General features: G+C 34.1%; 1 protein-coding gene across 5 annotated transcripts in view; it reads left to right on the top strand.

Moving 5' to 3' along the window:
* The window catches only part of LOC148950531 (uncharacterized protein CG43867), a 355,819-nt gene that overhangs the window by 169,044 nt on the left and 162,286 nt on the right, over positions 1-24,489 (top strand). For all 5 annotated transcript variants that reach the window (XM_089092459.1, XM_089092457.1, XM_089092460.1 and 2 more), the window contains one exon: positions 16,461-16,555. In XM_089092459.1, the coding sequence (XP_088948585.1) occupies positions 16,461-16,555 (95 nt within the window). The remainder of the gene's footprint in view (positions 1-16,460; positions 16,556-24,489) is intronic.

The raw sequence follows: 24,489 nt of genomic DNA, 5'->3' as shown, positions 1-24,489 counted from the left end.
TTAGGTTAGGTTATAAGGCTACTTTCGCAACGACAATTTGAAGGGAAATAGATACAAATTGTGGAGATTTCTGTTCTGGGACATCCGCATCAGGTTTTTCTCCCAGGATGGTAATTGATAGTAGGATTCTATGTAAAAAAAAAGAAAAAAGAAAAAAAAGTTAACTACTGGCATATCAGACCCAAAGATTCTAGGGTCTGATGCCTAGAAGAACGTCAAGAAAAAAAATACTCTGGTTAATTGAGCCAAAATATTTGTTTTTTTAGAATTTAATCCAGACATTAAATGAACAAAACAATAGGAAAACTAAGAAGGGCCGTATGTTAGGTTTATTCCAATTCCTTTGACTGTTTTCTCTTAGGTCCTAGCTTAAAGTCATCATTTTGGCATTTGTGCCATATCTAATACAAACGTTTTTATTTGAGTTTGACTTAAATTAATAGCTAATTAATTTATATCACGAAATTTTATGTTTATCATCAGGTATTTTAAATTCTCTCTGTAAAGTTAAGCTTAAAAAATTAGATGGACCGGATTTTTCTAAACAATAAAGACAAAACAAAATCTGCAGGTGATCATGGACTGTAACTGAGTATTATACTTCCAACACAATTTCTTCTTTGTCGAGTGGATACCTTTCAGAGACCTATTTTCGTTTTCTTTACACCCACTTATTCGTTTCATTATACCAACTTGTATTTCAGTATTTCTAAGCAGCTATTTGGACAGTTTATTAAGAATCCCAAAGAAAAAGAAAAATACATTTTGCCCAGGCACTTTCATGGCTTAGTTATTATTCCATTCGCCCGAATAAATGGTCTATCGTTTCCCTAAGATACAATTCTCTTTAATAAAAGGGCATTTAAAGCAGAATTGGTGGTTATAAAGAATTTCCAGGGAAAAATTAATGGAGCATTATTCACACGCCATGTGGTTATTCTCTGTATGCTGCACATTAGACATTATCACGACAGGTTTAGATGTAATCAATCGAAGTAGTACAAGCCTAAGATTTTTACCCAGCGAAAATACGGGCTCAACTAAATGGAAAGGAAGTATATTCTGGAAATGTATGGGACTATTGATTTGGAAAGTTTATGAAAGCTTTTAAAGTTTATACCTATGTTGTTCCCCATTTCTCTCTCTCATTTCATACATTTATCTATCCGTATACACCCTTATATTTACCTATTTGTCTATCTATCTATCTATCTGGAAGCATATTGTGCATTGAGGAACAAGAGGCTTGTCATCTAGTTTAAATATTGAGTTTGATTCCTCCTACTCATCTACATTTTTCGTCATTCTAACGGTATTGCTGCTAACCACTTGGATTGCCTGCTAACTTACACGAGAATTTTTACCGGAGAGGGGAAAAAGAAGGGTGCCCCGTATTTAGGATAAGAAACATTATTGTCAAGCTCGTACTTCCAGTCCTTTCCTGCTTGTAAGGCTAGAAAGATCCCTCAATTTATGTCGGTCTTTTGTGCCGACTTTCACCCCTTGTCTGCTGGGTCGTGACTCTCTCCCCAGATTGGAAAAGCACTGATCTGGATTGTAGGTAACATTCTCACAATTAACCTCCTTAACGGGTTTAGCATTCACGTATTGTCTAACCAGTCCCAACAAAGCTGGTTTCCGACCAGGAATGGTATGCGTTCATTAGGTATTTACACTGGCCAAAAAATTCCTTGAATACCGAATGCAACCACTGGCGGATCCAGGGGGCTTTGGGACCCCCGACCCCCTCCCCCAATATTTTTTACGGCGCTTTTATTCTCTGTTGTTTGTGTTTTTCACTCCTTTTCAAATAAAGTTGTCACTTTGGTAAATTATTGGTGCCCTTGTCACATTGTCCCCCCCCCAGATTTTGTTCTAGATTCTCCCTTGAATACAACACCAATAGTTCGCGATTGTCATGCTATTAGGTTTTATAAGGGAATTCAACTCAGTTACGGTATATGTGATGCTACAACTGAAAACGGAGTCTTTGTCTAACTGTTAGAATTGAGCACTTGTTCACTTAGTACTGTGAAAGATGGTTCTAAAAGTCCAGATGATCGGAAAAGCCTTTAACTATATTCTGCATCTTTTCAAATTAACTAAGTGCTAAGATTAGTAATTAATACTTTGCTTTTAACAAGCTGTGAAGTTTGTTCTTGCTCCCTTTGGATCCTGACATGTCTTATTTCTGGCACTAAGTCCAGAATATATGCACATTAGAATTTCAAATTTGTCTTATGTTCAGTACTGTAGAGCAACAGACGGAAGTTAGTCTGTCGAGATTTCACGGAAGATATGTCTTTTCGCTTTAGAAAGATTTTTGTTTTTCTACTTTCTTGTGAACTTTCTCCGAGATGACAAGAGGGATATGGATCGTGCCTAGAGTTCAATGACGACGAAGTTGAAGGGTTTTGAAGTTGTTTTTGTTAAAAAGCACTAAATATAGAGCTACCCCTTGTCTAACAACATTGAAAAGCTAAAAGCCAAAATTACAATATAGGCTATATATACATGGGCGCCCATATGAGGGGTCAGGGGGGGCTGTCGCCCCCCCTGGCTGAATGATGCTGCCTTATTTTTATATTTTTGTTCTGAGATTTCTATTATATAGCACTAAAAGTGCCAATTAGACGAGGTTTGCCCCCCCCTTGGAATTCAGCTTATGGGCGCCCATGTATATATATATATATATATATATATATATATATATATATATATATATATATATATATATATATATATATATATATATATATATATATATATATATATATATATATATATATATATATATATATATATATATATATATATATTTATATATATATATATATATATATATATATATATATATATACTATATATATATATATATATATATATATATATATATATATATATATATATTTGTGTGTGTATATATATATGTATATATATATATATATATATATATATATATATATATATATATATATATATATATATATATATATATATATATATATATATATATATATATATATATGTATATATATATATATATGTATATGTATATAGCCTATATTGTAATAAAATAAAATTGAATCGTTGGATTGCGTACATTCAATACGTATTGGACCGTTGATTCGAAACATGCAGAATTGGTTCATTTAAAAAAAAAATAAAAAGAAAAAAAAGGAAAGTGCATTATTGGAAAAAGCAGAAGTGAGGAGATTCTTGAGGAAAATTACACCGTTAAATTTTTTAAATTTCGAAATCCTAAAGAGGTGATTTCTAGAAACTGTCTGCGACAATATTAAGTTTTTTTTTCTCGAGTAGGAGAGTCACGGATATGTGAATGAAAAATGTGAAAAATATGGTATTTTTTTTATTTTTTTTTTTTTAATGAGAAACTTTAAATAACGAGAAGTCTTTAAATATGGGAGCATTGAGACGAAAAACTTTGTTTATTATTTTTTTGTGATTAGAATAAATGCAATTCAATGAAAGAAATTGAGTCATAAAAAAGTTTTTCAAATGAAGATAAGCGACATTAAAGCTTAAGCAGTAGTGATCCTATGTATAAGGTGATCGGCCAAGAAAAAATTTGCAACTACCGACTTGCTATATTTGTTGCTCTCAAAACGGTTTTCTGGACTTGTCAAACTTTAGAATGTAGCGTGTGGGCTTGAAGGGGACGGGAGCCACTCCCAGATTTGGGGTGAACCTAAATCTGATATAAAGGCAATGACACAAATAACAAAATGCAAAACTGTTCTAAGCAAGTGAAATTAAAGAGCAACATTAAAACTTAAAACGAACAGAAATTACCATACATATGAGCGTTACTTTAACCTCCCTCTTTTTAAAACAAAGTTAAACTGTATCTCTCAACGCTCCGAGGATGGACGCTCTAACCCAAGAGCAAGTGAATAAAAGTAAAAAATTTTACATTTATTTTTGTATTCATTCTTTTTGGCTTTAAACCGTAACATTTTCAGTTTATATCTAAAAAAAAACCATCAAAAAGTTCGTAGTAAAGAGCTGTAAGTAAGGAGCGACTCGGCTCAATAGTAAACTAAACTCCAAAAACGGAATTTTGATAAGAATAGATACATAAAAGAATGGTTTTTTTTCTGTAAACATAAAAGAATAAAGTTCAAAAATTGAACTTTAGCGTAAAGAGTGAGGTATCGACTTGGGGGCAAACCCCCCTTATATGAGTAATAATTTCTGTTAATTTTAAGTTTTAATGTTGCTCCTTACTTTCAGTTGAAGAACTTTTTTTTATTTAATCTTTTGATGCCTCGAAAATCTTCCTTGTGGAGGCAGCTGCCTGCTGAGGATTATGTTTCCTGTGAAGCATGCAATTTTGCGACAAGCTTTAACTTGCTCTGAAAGAATACGATACTTACATTATTGGAGTCTCTAGTTTCAAATCTATCTATTTGCGGAACAGAATTGTGTGGTATTGCTTATACTTTTTTTAAAAAGAAAATAACCTAAACTTTTCTAAAAAAAAGAAAACTCGTCCTATTTATCATGTTTTTCACACCTTCTCAAAGAATTTTGTTTAAACAAAGAAAAGGAATACAAGTTTTATAAACGTAATACGAATATAATTCGTTAGATGAATAAAGCGAATCTCAGCTATCGAATGATGGCAAAATTGTCGTAATACGATGAAATATTATAACCATACGACTGCAGGAACCTAACACACGAAAAACTTGCAGAGGGAGTATAAACCTTAACAATAGTACACATACCAAACACATTTTCAGCTTTTTCTCTGCCAAAATCGGGTCACGCGTCTTGAGTTACAGTAGCCGTAATGGGGCTGTGCCCCTGAGGCAGATGTCTTGCTTTCCAGTATCACCTGTTTTATGTTTTCCACTTTTTAAGTTGTCTTTAAAGAGCGTGATAGAAAAGATGTGTACCTCTTGTTCATTAATTAATTTAATTATGTCAATAATCTTCTTTGTTGAGTGCGCAGCTTAACTGACCGCTTACTTTTCCCAGATTTGTATCCACAAATTGAAACCTCAAAAAGGCAAGCCTTTACTATGCAAACAGAGCTAGACCTAATTCTAATGTAGGTTTTGGCGTGAGTTCTTCCATTAGCGTTAACAAACGTCTCTTGGATATTTTATGCAAAATAATTTTGGAACATTTGCTTGTGTCTATCTATTTTCATTCCCACGAGATGTTAATTATCTCCTTTGAGCCTGTCAGTCTAATGTGCCTAGACTTGAATTGTTTTGCGTTATTCTATGCATATATTTACGCTACTTGCTGAAAGAATCATTAGTAAACGAGCATACTGGGCTGCCAGGATGGAACTGAAAAGATGAATGGACAAATTGTCGAAAAATCGCCATACTACAAAAAAAGGTGTTTCTTGACTGAGTAACTTAGCTGACCGCCTATCTTTCACACATGTGGGTACCCCAACTGAAATCTGAAAAATTGTAAGGTCTTTATTGTATAAACAGAGGTAGACCCTAGTTCGGATGTATGTTTTGGCATGAAGTCTTTCATGAGCGTTAACAAATGTGTCTGAGGGATTTGACGCAAAATTATCTTGGAACATTTGCTTATTTTCATCCCCACAGTATGTTAATCATCATCCCCTTCAAATCTGTCATCGTATTTTCTTAAGATTGCTTTATAAGGGGATACAGGCAGACGAGACTTACTTTCCAACCAGGTAAACAAGAAAAAAAAGATCTAAAAAAGAAGAAAAAACAAATAAAGAAACTATATTAGTAATGTCTTTTAATTTGCCTTTGCTGCGAAAATCGTTGACCTGACTGACACAATATGAAGTTAAATTTGCTGCGAGGCGGATGAATAAGCTTGCTGTATTTTCCTACTCTATTTGCAAAGATGGAGAGACAAGTGATGATGCTAGTGCATTGTGTTGGGGCCCTGAACTATCATTAGAACAGTTAGTCAGCAGACGATTTATTGAATTCCCTAACGGGACTGGTAGGGGGAACATCCAAGAGGGTTCCCAGCCTTTCTACTCCAGAAATATGGCACTTTATGACGGCGTTATCAACACAAATTGTTAAAGCACTTACATGCCAAAATTAGCTTCCCAATGAGCCCTTAAAGAGCTCTATATGATATTCCAATGTCCCATTAGTGGCGAAGAAAAAAAAATACAAAAACGAAAAAAACAAAACAAGAAAAGAATGAGGCAAATCAGTACTTCCTATGCGATTGACCTTGCTATTCAGGGCGGGGAGCTTCAATCCTCCTTTTCTGGGGTTCTCGATCATAACAATTTCAATGGTGCACTTTGAATTTCGACCCAACGTCATTTTCGATGGTTTCAAGCACCTTCTCGAAATTCCTATATTTTTTTTCGCAACAATATTTTATTGTTAAGATTCAAGGAATTAGTAGTTATCACTCTTGAATGAGCTACAAAGGACAATTTTTTCCCACCATATATGTTTTTTTTTCAAATATTTTTAAACTTTTGGTTACTAAGGGCCGTTAGTTCTTTACCAGGTTGTAGTCATAGCTGCAACCAGAGCTGATGCGTGTAAATTATTTTCAGTCAAAAAATGTTGTTTTGGATGCTGAGAAAAAGGTGAATGCTAGAAAAATACAGAAAAATTTATGGATCCAACGTCTGATAGAGATAACCTTCTTCGTCTGTCAACTTCTGGGTACGAAATTTGTAAGATTTTTGGGATTGAATCCCGTTTTCTGCTTTTACATATAGTCAGTGAAAGAGATGAACTGTAAGAAGAAGAATGTGCCTCACTTTTCGTTCATCAACGATTTTACTTAATGTGCAACAAGTATGTTTTTTTTATGATGATCCACCCAAGGACTGTACGTCACGTTTTTCTAATTGTTATTCCTTACGACAAACTTGTCCGTTATAACGTAAACATTGTAGTGTTTACTCCTGTTGTATTGTACCGAATTATCATAAGTTTTGCATTCAGTAAGTACCAGCAGGTATTAGATTTCTGGGGATTTACTCCTGAATTTTTATAGGTGGCTATTAATTACTAGATTGATTTAACTGTCAGGCATCATCTCGTGATGGTTTTTTATTTGCCCCATAATTTATCGTCATCCATTGGGAGTTATTTACATCGATATTAATGGTTTGAACGGAATTCATCTTAATAAATATATGAACCGAGGAAGTGCCTGCTTTCAGAAATCACGTACACCAGGCAGGCACGTACGCAGAAATTTGTTTCGGGGGGGGGGGGGTTAAATCCTTCAAACCCATTATTCTGTGAGAAAAATCAGAAAATTATGGGAAAATGGAAAAAATCGTGAGATTTCGGGGGGGGGGGGGCGCCCCCGGAGGTCCCCCCCCCCCGCGTACGTCCCTGACACCAGGTGGCACGTACCAAGTCTGGCCGAAATTTGCCAAGTGTGGTGGAAACTGTGCCAGGTGTGGCGGGAAATGTGTCCAGCATGGTGGAACTGTGTGTCACAGTTGGCGCTCTAACATGTACATTGGGGGGGGGGAAGTGGGCACCCCTTCGATATGGACTAGGTGAAATTGGAATGTCTTTGCTTCCAAAAGAAAAGAGTAAAATGAAAATGATTTCAATTATATTAACTCTGTTTTTAAAGCATTCTTTGCTTAGTTTTAGTTATCATTTTCTCATTTCTAAATACATTCTAAGACAACACTGGCTATACATGACAAATGGAACTCAGAGAGGGAAGAAAATAACAAACTGAAAAATAAATCAAAAAAGGTGAAAAACGAGGATTTTGTCGCCCGAGGATTTGCTTTAATTTGAAGGACTCAATCAATATTTTCGCCCGGTATAACCCGAGAGAACCTATTTGCACAACAAATGATGAACGAATTTGTAGACCAGCTAAGGCTATAGCAAAACAAAGGATTATTGCTCAATCATCTTGGTAGATTTCTTTTTCATTGATTCCAACCTTCTTATTTAGTTTTTGTTCTGTCGTTGTTAAGTAAACTTCGAAAGGTTTGATTTTCTTTGGTTTCTTTTTCTTTTCTTTCTTTTTTGTTTAGCGTCGAGGACAACATGGTGGAGGTCCTAGCAAAAATATTCTCTTATTTTTCCTCCATCATGGATCGTCACTTGCTGACCATATACTCGTTTTTTCACCCTTTTTTATTTTATATTTCATTTTGTGATTTTATTTCCTCTCTGAGTTTCATTTATCTCATTTCTAAGTAAGTTTTATGAAAGAAACGGCCTGAAAACTGGCTAATTTTCACCTCCCCTTTTTGTTATCAAAGTCAATCCATTCATAATAATGAGCGGCAAGTAAACAGCGAATTAGAAACCAAAACCCTGATGAAACTTCAGTAGCAATATACATCAAATACATCAGGTTTTTATGATGATTCCAAATATGTATAATTCATAAGATTTAGTGACGAATCGCAAGTTATCAGTATAAAAATTATCAGTTGAATCCATCATATCGAAAAATTATCATATTAAGTTTTCGGTGCAAGTTATCCTGTTTGGGAATTGGAAGGTAAAGTTCTAGTGCCAGTTTAAGTAACAAAAGAGACCAACCCGCAGGATTCTGCAATTACAATGCTCATAGTCTTTGGAAAAATAGACGTTATTGACTTTAGAAAACAAGGAATGATGCTCATCCAGACTGTTCTAAAAGACAAAGCTTACGATAAAACTTAAGATTGAAATAATGGGTTCCGCATTCCCCACGAAAAAGTACAAGGTTCACCTTGCGACTTGTAGGCTATCCATGTTCCTTGAATAGTTCCACCTGATATTTTTCATAGTTTGTCGGAATAATTAAAAGGGATTTTTGTCCCATTGAGTATTCGTGGGGGGAGGGCTGGTCAAATAATTATTTTGATCCCTCCTCCCCATTTAGAATATCAGAATGGCTTTAAAATGTGATATCTCTAACACTAATGTTACTTTTGAAAAAACACAAGCGGCATGGTGATATCTGTCCTTTTTTATTGGTTGCACATCAAACAGCCCGTGGTGACGAACTGTAAGTAAGGAGCGACCCAGCTCAATAGTAACCGAAACTCTAAAAAACTAAATTTTGATACAAATATATAAATTTCGTTAAGTTTAGTCTTATTCATCAAAGGTTACGAGCATGAGAAAACTTTCCTGATTTTCGACAAAAAAAGGGAAAAACTCCTAAGATTCAAGTGATTTTAATGAAAATCACACCATCAGATTCAGCGTATCAGAGAACCCTACTGTACAGGTTTCAAGCTCCTATCTGCAAAATATGGAATTCTGTATTTTTTGCTAGAAGAAAGATCACGGGTGCGTGTTCATTTTTTTTTTTTTTTTTTTTTTTTGTGTTTTTGCCAGGGCTGATCATATTGACCTAATGGTCCTAGAACATCGGGAGAGGGCTTATTTGAACGGAAATTAAAATTAATAGTGCCCTTTTTAAGTGACAAAAAAATTGGATCGCGACTAGGCCCCCTCCCCCGCCCATTTCTCCCAAAATCGTCCGATCAAAATTTTGAGATAGCTATTTTGTTTATCTAGTCAAGGCCCAATAACTATGCCTTTGGGTATAAAAGAACCCCACCACCCCCACAGCCCCAGGGAAAAGGTCTAAGTTATAAAATTAGCCTATTGTTTGCGCATAGTATTTTTTATTGGAATGTATGCATACATTTTCGGGTGGAGGGGGGGATTTTCTGCTTGAGGTTGCCCACGGGGGGATTTTCCATGGGGAGGGATGTTTCCAGGGAGTGAACTTGCCAGGGAAAATTATGCACTGGGGGAATGCTTTGCTTTCTCTTTTCTGTCTCAATTTTACGCGCGGAGTGGTTAAGAGTAATTGTCCGGGGTAAATTTTCACCGGGATTGAGTTATCTAGAGGATATTTCAGGGGAGGGGGTTTCTCCGTGGACGTGGGGCCAGATTTCCTGGCATTATTTAAAAAACGATCAGAAATTAAATGAAAAAACAAGTTTTTTCGACTGAAAGTAAGGAGCAACATCAAAACTTAAAACGAACAAAAACTATTACGTATATAAAGGAAGTTGTCCCTCCTCAATACCTCTCTCTTTATGCTTAAGTTTAAATTTTGTCCCAATTCTTTAAGAATGACTCCTGAAACAGAAGGACCGTTTTATTAAAACAATAATACACTTTTTTTTAAGAGTACTAAAAAAAATAAGCGTAAAGAGTGAGGTGTTGAGGAGGGGGCAACCCCCTTTATATACGTAATAATTTCTTTTCGTTTTAAATTTTGAAGTTGCTCCTTACTTTCAGTTGAAAACACTTTTTTTTATTTAATCATGAAAAAGATCAAGCTTGATTTTAATGAACGCTGTCCTGAGATACCTATCTCTTGCTCTTTTATAATGACGGTTCCTTGTTTCTTATAGAAAGATCTACCATGGAAGATTTACTAATGAAACGACTGAGGTCTAATTAGGTTTTTGGTCAGACGCCCTGAAGTCATGCTCTAACGGATAAGGATCTCTTCCAGTTCCTAGCATTACAGATAATTAGACAAGCTGGGTTAAATAGAACTTGCTCTCCATATGTTTCGAGATTGTTGCTTTTGGGCTAGTTTACGCAAGTAGGAAATCCGGAAGAAATTGGTTTGGAAGGCCATAAACAGAAGGCGGGATTGGAAGCTTTTTAAGGAATACTAGTATTAAAAAATGACAATTATTTAAATACTTATATCTGTAAGTCTCAATAGGGACAGATATTGGTCGAAAAATTTGATTCGGAAGTGGGTTATATAAGAATCATTTTCTGCTAAAAGCTGAGGGCAATCACAAAACTCAGGTGTTTTAGAACATAATCACCATGAAAGGACACATATATGGTTTTCAGTAACTGAAATTTTTTGTAAATCCAGAGATTTTAACTTATTTTATCACTCCACTTAAAATTATTGAGTTTTCAATATGTAAAGGCATAAAAATAAGCCATCCTGACGAGGTCAACCAGTGTTTCACATATATTTATACGGTAATTATCTATACAGAATAATTTCTGTTCATTTTTAATGTTGGACCTTAGTTTCAATAGATTTTTTTTTTTTTTTTTTTTTTTTTTTTTACCGTACCAAAACTCATATGTTGTTATGTGCGTGTGTCTGATTTCAGTAAAGCGTTAAAAGCTATAGGTTCACGCAAAACTAGAAAAAAATTAAATGAAGCAACAATCCAAAAATGCTTTTACTTTTATGCTGTTAAAAGTGTCCTTAAAAGGGTTTATTTTTACCGTATAAAAACATATATTGTTTTATTTTTTCAGTAAAGTGAAGTTTTTTATGTTACAAACGTAGGGAGATATAACCAGTTAATTTATTTGCATTAGTTTTATTGATATATTTTAAATAAGCTGTAAAGTAATAATGTTTGTTCATTTTAAGTTGTCCCTTTGTTATTTACTTAGTCTATACTCATTTATGAATAAAATTTAATTTAGAAACAACACTATGGAATAATTTATACGGAAACTATTTATACCGAATAATTTCTGTTCGTTTTAAGTTTTAATGTTGGACCTTAGTTTCACCTGATTTTTTTTTTTACCGTACACAAACTCATATATTATTATGGGTGTGTAAGTTTTCAGTAAAGCCTTAAAAGCTATAGGTTCACACAAAACCAGAAAAAAAATAAATAAAGCAATAATCTAAAAATGCTTTTACTATTATACTGTTAAAAGGCCTATTTTACCGTACCAAAACACATACATTGTTTTATGTTTTCAGTAAAGTGAAGTCGTCTATAATTTTATAAACATAGGGAGATATAACCAGTTAATCTATTTGTTTTAGTTTTATTGATATATGTTAAATAAGCTGTAAAGTAATAATTATTGTTCATTTAAGTTTCAACTTCGTTATTTACTTAATCTATGCTCATTTATTATTAAAATTATTATTATTATGTGTGTGTGTGTCTTCAGTAAAGCGTTAAAAGCTATAGGTTCACACAAAACCAGAAAAAAATTAAATAAAGCAATAATCTAAAAATGTTTCTACTTTTATATTGTTAAAAGTGTCCTTAAAAGGTTTGTTTTTACCGTACCAAAACACCTATATTGTTTTATATTTTCAGTAAAGTGAAGTTTTTTTTATAATGTTACAAACGTAGGGAGTTATAACCAGTTAGTTTATTTGCATTAGTTTTATTGATATATGTTAAATAGGCTGTAAAGTAATAATTTTTGTTCATTTTAAGTTTCAACTTCGTTCTTTACTTAATCTATGCTCATTTATGATTAAAATTTAACTTTAAAATCAAAAGTTTCTTAAATGATCATATATTTTTAATAAATCAATTATATCTTAACCCTGGCTATTCTTATTAATCTAAAATAAAACTGAAGTTTCTTAAATGATCAAACATTTGTAATGAATCAGATGTATCTTAACCGTGTCTATTCTTATTAATCAAAAATAAAACCCAAGTTTCTTAAATGATCAAATATTTTTAATACATCAGATATATCTTAACCGAGTGTTCTTATTATTTAAAAATAAAACTTAAATTTCTTAAATAATCAAATATTTTTTAATAAATCAAATGTGTCGTAACCGTGTCTATTCTTATTAATCAAAAATATAACCCAAGTTTCTTAAATGATCAAATATATATATATATTTTTTTAATAAATCAAACGTTTCTTAACCGTGTCTATTCTTATTAATCAAAAATAAAACTCAACTTTCTTAATAAATCAGATATATCTTAACCAAATGTATTCTTGTTAACCAAAAATAAAACTCTAAGTTTTTTAAATGATCAAATATTTTTTAATACAACAGACATATCTTAACAATGTGTATTCTTATTAGTCAAAAATAAAATCCCAAGTTTCTTAAATAATCGAACATTTTTAATAAATCAGCTATATCATAACCCTGTCTATTCTTATTAAACAAAAATAAAACCCAAGTTTCTTCAATGATCAAATATCTGTAAAAATGAGCCTTTGAGCTTTATGACCATAGGACAAACTGAAAATTTCTCTTTTTCTATATATTAATTTAAAAATTTTTTGCACAGAATAAGTTTTTCAAAAAAAGTAAAGAACTCCATTAAACCAAAAGAGAAAAAAAAAAATAGAATCAAATAATAAACCTAGCATACAAAGCAATATCAATAAATAAATGAAACCCAAAACAAACAGAAATTAAAATAAGTCAAACTCAAAACGAGTAGAAATTAATCTGACTACGGTTCTAAACCCTATGCTTTCTAAAAACCACAATATAATCTGTACTTTACTGAAAAAAATTCAAATGAATTTACTGAAAAAAATGTGCATTGTCAGTTTAATATACATATGATGATATTTATTCAAGATATAAAAGTGAAAACACTTAATATATATATATATATATATATATATATATATATATATATATATATATATATATATATATATATATATATATATATATATATATATATATATATATATATATATATATATATATATATATATATATATATATATATATATATATATATATATATATATATATATATATATATATATATATATATATATATATATATATATATATATATATAAAAGAGTTTTTTTCAGTAAAGTACAAATTATTTTATATTCATAACTATGTTGAAAAAAATGGCTATCTCAAAATTTTTATTATTTGTTTGAGGAAATCGTGAGCGTGAGAGGGGGTTAGTTGCCCTCCAATCATTTTCAACTATTAAAAAGGGCACTATCCATTTCAATTTCCAATTGAATGAGCCCTTTTTGAAGTTTCTACGACAAAGCTTCCTATAAAAACTTCATATGCCTCTTGGGCGTAACTTACAACCCTTGCCCTGAGGGCTGTCGGGGGTTGTCCTCCTCAAAGACCTAATTTCCAAAACTTTCAACTACGTTGAAAGAAATGGCTATCTCAAAATTGTGATTATATGTGTTTGGGGAAATGGTGGGCGTGAGAGGGGTTAGTTGCCCTTCGATCATTTTCAACTATTAAATAGGGCACTAGTCATTTCAATTTCCTATCGAATGAGCCCTTTTTGAAGTTTCTGCGACAGCGCTTTCTATAACAACCTTACATGCCCCCAGGACATAACTTACAACCCTTGCCCTGAGGGCTGTGGGAGGGGTTTGTCTTCCTTAAAGACCTTATTTACAAAACTTTCAACTACGTTGAACAAAATGGCTATCTAAAAATTTTGATTCGATGTGTTTGGGAAAAAGGTGGGCGTGAGAGGGGGGTTAGTTGCCCTCCCATCACTTATGAGTATTAAAAGGCACTAGCCCTTTGAATTTCCAATCGAATGAGCTTTTTTCAAGTTTTTGCGACAAAGCTTTCAATAAAAACCTTATATGCCCCCAGGGCATAACGTACAACCCTTGCTCTGAGCGCTGTGCGGGGAGGGTGCTGCTAGATGACATGTATCTCTGGACTGGTGACTGGCCTGGACAAAAGGGTGAACTCAGACTATTTATCGCATATATTTGGAAAAATGATTGACTGGGAAGGGATGTTTAATGCCTTTTAATCAACTTCAGTAAAGACAAGAGACATAGACCAGACCCCTTTTCTATCGAATGAGCCCATTTTGAAGTTTCTACGGCAATGTTTTCTATTAAAACCTTGTAGGCCCCCAGGGTATAACTTATAACCCTTGCCCTGAAGACTGTGGGGAGAATGTCCTGCTCAAAGACATAATTTCTATACCTTTCAACTGCGTTGAACAAAATGACTATCTCAAAATTATGATTGGATGTGTTTGGGAAAATGGTGGGCGTGGAAGGGGTGTTAGTTACCTTCCAACCACTTTCGACTATTAAAAAGGGCACTAGCCATTTCAATTTCCAATCGAACGAACCCTTTTTGAAGTTTCTACGGCAATGTTTTCTATAAAAACCTTGTATGCCCCCAGGGCATAACTTACAGCCCTTGCCCTGACGGCTGTGGGGGGGGGGGGGGTTTCATACTCAAAGACCTAATTTCCAGAACTTTCAATTAGTTTGAAGAAAATGGCTATCTCAAAAAATTGATTGGATGTTTTTGGGGAAAAGGTGGGCGTGAGAGGGGGGTTAGTTGCCGTCCAATCACTTTCGACTATTAAAAAGGGCAGTAGCCCTTTGAACTTCCGATCGAATGAGCCCTTTTTGAAGTTTCTACGACAAATGTTAACCGTAAAATTTAAATATAGAATCATACTTCTCACACTGGTATCGTTAATACTCGAGTTCACACTTGTTTAATCGTCATGGCTCGTGTTCCTCCATTTATGTCAATTAAATTGTTTGAATCTGGATTTTCGTTTCTCTAATTTTGTTCCATTAAAAATCCCATATTGTTTTTATTGTTATGGTCTCTGATTTTTTCCATATTATCAGATTCTAAACTTGAATAATATTGAACTCCTCGTTTTTTCACCTTTTTGATTTTATTTTTCATTTTGTTGGTTTCTTTCCTCTCTGAGTTTCATTTGCATAATATCGAATTGATGAGTTTGCATATCTTAAATCCAATTTTGCCCTAGATAATATCCCTTAAATTCTTTTAAGGATTCCTTTTGCTTTAAGCGGTCGAAAGGCTTAGTTTCGTCTTAATATAACGTTCCCTAGCCCTTGACATTTCCATTTATTTCCCTAGAGTCTCTGCGGTTCTTGAAACCGGGACACGAAAACTCGATTAGATTGATGGGTATTTGAATTTGAGCAAGTGGTCCGTTAAATTTTGTTAGAGTTTTTCCCCACTTGAATTTTCGTTACGCTGATAAATCTTCTTTAGGATGGATTTCTTATTCATTGCGGGTGTAAAATGAAAGATTTATTGCTTTTAGATTAGCCCAAAACGAATTCATGTCCAATAGAGTTTCGTTGGTATAGAAACGTTTGGTATTGAGATCACGCCGAGATAGTCTTCCTAGGTCAGGTTTAATTCTAATAAACGTTCTAATAAGCTTTATACTTGTTTTCTTGATTTATTATGTAGCTGATGATTTATATTCGACTTTAAAATACTTTTCATTTTCCTATTATTTTAAATTTGGCACAAGATCTCATATTCAGTGACAATTGAGTAATAGGAAATACACTATGAAAAACTGTAGTGACTTAACATTATTCTTGATATTAGTGTGATCGACAATTATACCATTTAACTGGGCACAACTATAGAAAAGATACATATTTCTTTAATATTCAATAAAAAGGTCTTTTGGCTCGGATTGCTTGGGAACGGACTTCTAGTGTTTTAAGAATGAATATGAAGATACGATAAAAAAAAAAAAAAAAAAAAAAACCGACCGAATAATTTATTTATTAAAAGTTTTTTTAGTGGGTGTTCTGAGGCGCTGATAAAGTTAAGAAGTTATTATAAAAAAAAAAATATTGTTAGTCGTTTTCTTCCTTTTACATGGTCTTTATGCTTACCATGTCACACTTTTTTTTTTACAGAGAAGAAGTGTGAAACATTTTTGTGTGATATCATATCATTAAGGTTTTTCTGTTCTTTTTCAGTTCGCCTTATCAAAGCCTTCAAGTGCCTTTACACAAGCCCCTCTCTGTTCACTCGCCTAATTCATCAATCCATTCTGTTCTCTCTGACTTGGGAGGTAAGTTACTTTTTTTTTAAGTATTTTCTCCCCGCGTTCTTCTTATATCAATTGAATTACGAATAAAACGAGTAATCCTACAAAACTACAACTTGCTCTAGTGTAACTAGGTCTACGCTGCCTCGGCAACATGAAGTATGCCAGTAGCCTTTTGTCGGGCTCATTGACAATAAGAGTCGTTCCTATGGGGGGGGGGGGGTCAACCGGATAAGTTTCCCCGGAACCTCAGCTGGTGGGGGGGGGGGGTTGATGGGGGATTGTCCACTTTGCTCAAATTTCTCACTTTGATTCATTTTTTCTTGCTTATATTTGAGTCGGGAGGGGGACACTGTAATAACTTTTTCCCGGGCACCACCAAACCTTGGAACGGCTCTGCCGACAATAGTGCTGCGAGAGCAACAATTTGATTTTGTTTCTTCGCTATCGGTTAAACTTTATAGTTCCCAACACCTATAAACTCCGAAAATGGTATTTTCTAATAAGAAAGTTCTGCTTTAAAGAAAAAAAAATATGACACTACCGTTAAAGACTGTCTTAAAATATTCTGTTTCTGCTTAATACCAACTTTATTCTCTAAACTATCGTTGATGCTTCATTTAAAAGTTCACTATGTGTACCAAGTAAGACTTTTTCTTTTATTTCGGCCTAAAGCATAAGAACAATCGTTTGTGTCCATATAGCTGATGGTAAAAACCGTTTGATTTGGTAAACAAATTTTTAATATACATTTTGCATAATAGCCTATCTCTCTCTTCTGTTTTTGAACGCGCCCCGGGATCTTGTTTTTGGTCACAAGTCACTCTCCATGATAGAGATGAAAACAAAAGTTTCTTGACCAGAAATGTATATGAGAAAAGGAGTAATTAGTATACAGACTAGTAAAACTATTATTGGGAAAGATTGTCACCGATTATCACCCCAAAACATAAAATCTATGCGACGCTGATGTTTTAATGATGCTTAGACGAAAAAGTAAACAATGCAAGGTTAAAGAACGTAGCAGATCATCATGCTGTGAAACATTGTTAAAAACTTAAGCTTAACACCTGTTACCACAAAAATGAAACTCCGATGCCTGACAGTGCCTGGGTCGTTCAAGTCACTTGCCCAAAAGCTCTTAGACAAAGTCTCCTTGGCTATAGCTGTGTGCCTACAAAATTTATTGAGAATCTTTGTGCGTTTATGCGGAGGTAGTCGGGGCTCTAAATTTGACTATGCTTATAAATTTCTGTTGCTTCTACCCTCTCGGTCCTAGTCACCTGCCTCATATGTTTCAAGTGGATCTTAGCACTATCGTGGAGAGGCAGGAGGAGCGACGTCTGTTACTGGAAATTATCATTCGCGTGTCTCATTCTCATGTCCCAAGGTGTTTACCCATATGTCTCAAGCCTTGGTGAGAAAACCTTCTCGTATCATGGATGGCATAAAGTAAGCCGGTAATCCCTCAAATGTATCCCTTCCTACAACCAATATGCCCACCTTTCTGCTTATTAATTGCCTGGAAGAGCAGGGAAAGGAGTTCTGGAGGGGCCAAGGATCCAGTATATGCCTCCAATAATACTGACTGAATATTCTTTCATGATTTCGGCTAGAACAAGGTATCAGATACCTATATTTCTAATAGTCTGTTGGCAATTGGGAGAGGAAGGGGGCATTGGAGGGGAGAATGGCTCACTCCGATCTTGAATCATACATAATGAAATCCTTGCATGATTCCTGTTCAGATAAGATACAAAATGCCTGTTTTTTGCTAGAAACGGGCCACGGGAGGAGAAGGAATGTTGGAAGGACTGTTGGCTCATTTTCTTCTCTAATCTTATATATATTGAGAACCCTTGCGAGATTCTAATTTAAAAAAGATGTAACATTTCTGTTTGATAGATGTTTGGAGGGGAGGGGGGGGATATATAAGCCGTAGGCCTATATTTATACCTTTAATGATACAGATGAAAAATAATTTTTCGATTTTGCTTCAAATAAGGTGCTACTTGCCTACCTTTTTTTTTTTTTAACTAAAAATTGGTAATGGGAGAGGACTAAGTCCTGCTTAGATGTAGCTCATTTTACACCAAGTCAGGACTCAGGTCGCTTTTATAACGGATCAGGACTTCCGATCCGACCCGATCCGATCCAGTTTCTTCTTTTTCTAATATGGATCTGTATGACAAAGTTGTCAACCCCTCAGAATTGTCATCTCAATTCGTACAAAGTGATGTTTTACACTGTCGGCTCCCCAATGATTGCTGATCGGTGTTAAAAAAAAATGCCATGAGCCAACTTTCAAATATCACAGCTAAGAAAGGAGCAGTGGTAAGCTCTAATCCTGGTACCAAAAGGGAAGTATATTTGATACCATTCCCATGCCTTAGTCCTAAACTTGGAAAAGGAAATCACAAACTCAACTAAGAGTGTGAACAGAAATGACAAGTAACCGTAGATGGCAGTACTTTGGTCTCATAGGAAAATGCTCCTTTTTCGGATTTCTAAATTCTTCAATTTATATTTAGAATAAGATATCTTGGCGATGGTGCCAAGAAACTGTCGCGCGTATTAAGCACTCACAGAATTTAGTATAACTTCAATTTTGACACAGGTGCCTCCCTGCTCACTTCCTTCAACAGAGCTTACAGTTAAAGAACAAAAACATGGCTTCAAGAAACGAAAGCCAGTGGAATACCTTCAGATATTCTGTGAAATTCACAGAATACAAAACTCCAATTCAACTCCTATACTGTTAGCTTTGACTCACGGAGAAGCGAGAACCATTCTTTTGGTCCCAAGCAAGGAATAAATATCTTTATATATATGGATATCAAAAGGAATTAATGGAAACATAATAGGCTAAACCATCCAATAACCTTAGTTTAGAACAGAGGATATTAACCACAGTATAAAAAAAAACAACAAAAAAAACAACCTTAACACTTATCGTTAGATTATCGTGGACGATTTGCCTGTATATTTTTCAAGGCGATAATCCTTGCAACACGATTCTAGCTCTAAGAAGGAGAAGAAGTATTAAACCCACTTATCGGAAGAGTAGTCCGCAACCCTACGGTGTAGTTTACGCGCTCCTAAAGACAACACGTGATCCCTTAGCGCTGAAACACAGTTTTGGGTAATGCAAAGGAGTCTGGACAGGAGACAAATCCCAGGACTCAATTAAGCTTGCATTCAAAAGATGTATTATGGGCTAAGTACCAAATATTTGGAGCTTTCATATTAGATATAAATTGATTTTTAAATCGGGCAAATAATGCAGAAATAACGGGGAAATTCAGTAAAATTTCTGGTTAGAAAGTGCACGTCAAGATTCTTTCATTTTACTCCATTATTTTAAAATCTTCGAGCAATTTTTTAGTTTTTCTCTCAATGCTTTAAGTGAAATATTTATTCAAATTTTTTATAACCTAAGTTTTCACTTGACAACTAATTTTATCTATTCATTTCTGAAAGCGTGTTTATGTAAGCAGGGGAGAAAATGTCAGTTGACACCACTTCAACAATGCCGCTACGGAGTTTACTGTGGCAAGTTTTTTGGGAAAATATCGTAGTAAATAGATACTTATCCCGTTTGATGGCCTTAGATGCTGGAGCTTAAAAAGTCTGTAACAGCTGGTCCCTACGTGACATTGGAATGTGAAAGTCATTGGGGAAAGAATTTTTTTCCCCAGTTAAGATGATTTCCCATGTTTTTTTTGTAATATCCTGATGTATATAAGGCTGATTATGACGTGACAACTGTTGAGATTAATGTTTAGAAAAATGACATTTATAATGAATATTCCTAAGACAAAAAATACGGTTTGGATAGCCGATGAGTAAAAATTAAAGATATATGATCCCAAAACAAACAAAACATGGCCTCTCCTACAAGTCATTTTTCCAAGGTCTTTTTCGGTTTATGAAAAATGTAATTTTTTAGGTATCAGCATGGGTTAAAAAACCTGCCCCACAAATTAGTTAAATTTAATGATGTCTAAAAAACGTTTGCTAGGATCAGGTTACAACCGGTAAAATATGCCTTGATTTCGAATACATCATCTTGAGCCATTCGAATGCGTCATCTTGAATCCGTTCGTTCTCATCGACATATTATTTAAGTTTTGATTCAAGAACCATGAGAAGAATAAAGAAAAGAATATACACCCATGACTCTTCACCGTTTTCAAGGGATGTTCCCCGAAAAATGCCTAAGTATACATCACAGACCATAATAACAAGCCATTGGAAGGGCTTGATCGAGGCTCAACCCCTTTCCCTCCGTTGACGCAAAGAACTGTGTGCAATATCTAGGAGGATTTCAATGAAAATACTAGATTTCAAGAAAAATATATTTCAAAGTCTAGCGGTAGGGGACAAGTAGATCCAGGGGGACAAGTCCACCTGCCCCTACCCCCTAATTGAAGTCATTGCGCAGTGCACCATTATGTGACCTTTACATGCTTACGGCAAAATTTTCATTGTTTTTGAAAAAAATTAAAGCTGTCACGTTGATGTGGAGCAAAAATGGTGTTTGATTAACGGAGAATTACAGATGGTACATTATTTGTCTTATCGAAGGAAAAAGTAAGTTGTCCTTTTCCCGTTGTTGTTTCTGGAGATATCCTTTTTTCAGTTTGTTTGATTGAAGAGCAATATAGAATTCCACTTTTGTTTGAACAAGTTTAAGATACTGAGTCAATTTCGTCTTCAAATATTAATTTCCTTTGAGTTAAAATTCCTTCTTCTGGTTTCAGGACATGACATTGCGGAGAACATATGAGACCAAATGTTCGGGGACAAGACTTAACTGCTACTGCTAATAATTCGCTACAATACTATGTTGCATGAAGTCAAGACACTGACGAAAAGGTCTCCTCACTGCCAACTTCTTTTTGTCTTCTTTCGGGCTTCTCGCTTTTCTCTTCTCCATTTATGATGCCCCTTCCTCATTATAATGGATAACTTTTGGATTAGATTAATTATATACCTAGAACTTGTCAGTCATGTCATGCGCTGGAACCCAAAAAAGGGTTCTGAATACTCCTTGTATCTCAAAATATATTGAGAAAAAGACGTCACATTAGGAAGAAATTGTGTCTGCGAGACTTCACAAAATAGAGATCCTGCACTTTCTTTCCCCCTTAAGAGTAAGCCCCCTAATAGTGCCTCGTAATAGATTTCTTTGTCCGAAAATGTAACCATAAGCTGATAAGCAGTACTTGTTTGTGCTTCAAGAACCCAAAACGAAACGAAATTCATAGTTCGTTTTGGTAAAAAATTTCAATGCACAACTCATGAATTGATCCTTACCAAATAATAGATATGTAGCACGTTTATGCCTACGAGGTCAGCCCACATGACTACGCCTGTTTCACCAAACTATTGTAATTATTAGTCTTTGCATGATTCTGATACTAACGAGGTGTCACATATTCACTTTAATGCTAAGTTTGCATACGAAGCTCGTATTTTTTGTGGGTAGGATATATTCTGCAAAATTTCTGACATACCACATTGCAACTTGGAATAATCAAATATTAAATGTCTATGCGTAGAATATAATGGCTTTTTGCACTATTTTGGCTTCATGTGGAGGTAAATTCTTAAAATTTCAAAATTTACCTTGGAATGATAAAACACAAAAATGGGCTGTAATTTTTAATGTAGGAAAATAATCTCTTAGGTTTTAGTTAAGGGAAAATCTAATTTTGTGGATTAGTTGGCCAATTTGAGGCTGGTATTTTTCAGATTTTACATTGTGACAATATAACTATACATAATATTAACTATATTTTATGTGGATGGAATGCTTTCTGCAAAGCCAACGTTTTATGTTTTGTGGATCGGATGCTTATTGTAAAGCAAATATCCCCTAAATATCAATTGTAAATTGGATTCGGTAAACATAAAAATTCTGTAACTTGTTTATTATTGCGGGTTGACTGCATTCCCTAAAGCTGAAATTCATAAAATCCCACACAAAAACTGAAAATAACTATGTATTTATGTACTATAGTTTGTAATTTTGTTTTCTCTAGATTAGATGTTTTCTATATATGTACTTTTTTTTTGGGGGGGGGGGATATTTTTTTGAAGCTAAATTTTCTGAAAATCTATATTGTAACCTAGAATCATTATTATAACTAACTTGTAGCTTTTTTGTCGGTTCGATATTTCCCGTAAAGCTAATATGTATCAAATTTCACAAGCATACCTAGTAATTATTACACTTTACAAAATTGTTTTTTTAGTTTACTGTGTATGAGTTGGGTGTTTTCTGCGAAGCTATAATTTTATTTTTTAGAGTCGAATGCTATTTACAAATCTAGAATTCCTCAATTCTCACATTTTAACCTAGAATAATTTTATATAAAGGTATTGTAACTAGTAATTTACTTTTCCTGGGTTGAATACTTTCTAAAAGCTGCCATCTATTTATTTTTGTGGGTCTAGAGGATCCATTCAAGCTAGAATTCCTAGGATATCACACTGTAGCTTGTATGCATAAAACTGTTATAGCTTTTTATTTTATTGTTTGTTGGCTTAATGCCCTTTGTAAAGCTAGATTTCCGCAAATGTCACAATGAAAGATGAAAAGATGATTGAAAATATACATCTTTAATACACATCTTTTATGTTTAAACATAATTAAACTATATTTAATTTATGACTAAAGATAATGAATGATAATGAACATATACGTTTTTCTTATGATTAAACATAAGAAGATGTATATAAAAATATTTTTGTCAAGGATGATGGATGATATATTGTCAAAGATTTTGCTGTTTGACCATCCCTTTGGGGCCAATCGAAAAGCAGATCATACTCAAAATGGATGGAAAGGGGTCGTAAGATTAGATTTGAAGGGGTTTTGAACTTCTTGGGAGGAGGTAAAGAGGGAGGCCTTGAATAGATTGGGATGGAGAGAAGCATCTGCAGCTGTGTTGATAACGGCATGACGCATGCTGAATCTACGGGAAGGCAGATTCAGATAGAAGATTCATTATGCTGCTAAGTTTTGTTTTCGATGTTTTTTTTTACTGGTAAAGTTTCCATGGAGTATATCTATGATTTCTGGCTTTTAAACTTGACGGATGGAAGAATTCTGACAATATTCTAACCCTTATGATTTTCTGTACGTCTTATAAAAAAAATATGAAGATTCTTGTTGATAAAGGCATGGTGTATATTGAATCAACGGGAAGGCAGATTCAGATAAACGATTCATTGTGTTGCTAAGTTTTGTTTTCGATGTATTTTTTACTGATAAAGTTTTCATGGAGTGTATCTATGATTTCTGGCTTTTAAAATTGACAGACGGAAAAAATCTGACAATATTTTAATCCTTATGGTTTTCTGTACGTTTTATAAAAAAAATCTAAGTATTTTTACATTGAAGAAATAATAACACCGTCTAGAAACTTACAGCCGGACCATGACCCAATGCCATGGTTAAATGTCCTTTTTTTGGTCTCCTCCTTAAATGGTACCAGCGCCTAGTACATGCTGTATCAGTCTAAGAATAGACTATATCATTGCTGGTTAGCAAGTAAAGCAACAAATTATCATAGGCTATTCGTTCAAGCAATTTTAATTGCAAACAAATTTTCAATTTCTATGTTGACATGGAAATTAAACTGATAAAGAGGCAGCGGAGACAAGACCAGTTTTGTCTTCTTCAGTTTTGTTTTTGCTGTCAAGTGAGAAATGGAGGGAAAAAGCTCTCCCCTCAAATAAAAATCTTCCGAAGTACCATTCCAGCTTTTTTGGGGGGAAAAAAAGAAAAAGGAAGAAGAATAAAATCCCAAGGCGCGCTAAATCCTGAAATTTCGCTCAATTGTTTTTTTTCGTGTTGTTTTTTTACCTTTAGACTCCACGAGAAAAAAAGGGTTTTGCCCATTCGCCAATGTTTTGGTATTCATTCAAATTGACTACAATGCAAAGAA

This window comes from Artemia sp. Qi Xiang Cuo, chromosome 7 (genome assembly GCF_049724085.1).
Source record: "Artemia sp. Qi Xiang Cuo chromosome 7, ASM4972408v1, whole genome shotgun sequence".
Classification (NCBI taxonomy): domain Eukaryota; kingdom Metazoa; phylum Arthropoda; class Branchiopoda; order Anostraca; family Artemiidae; genus Artemia; species Artemia sp. Qi Xiang Cuo.
This window is presented reverse-complemented; position numbering and strand designations above follow the sequence as displayed.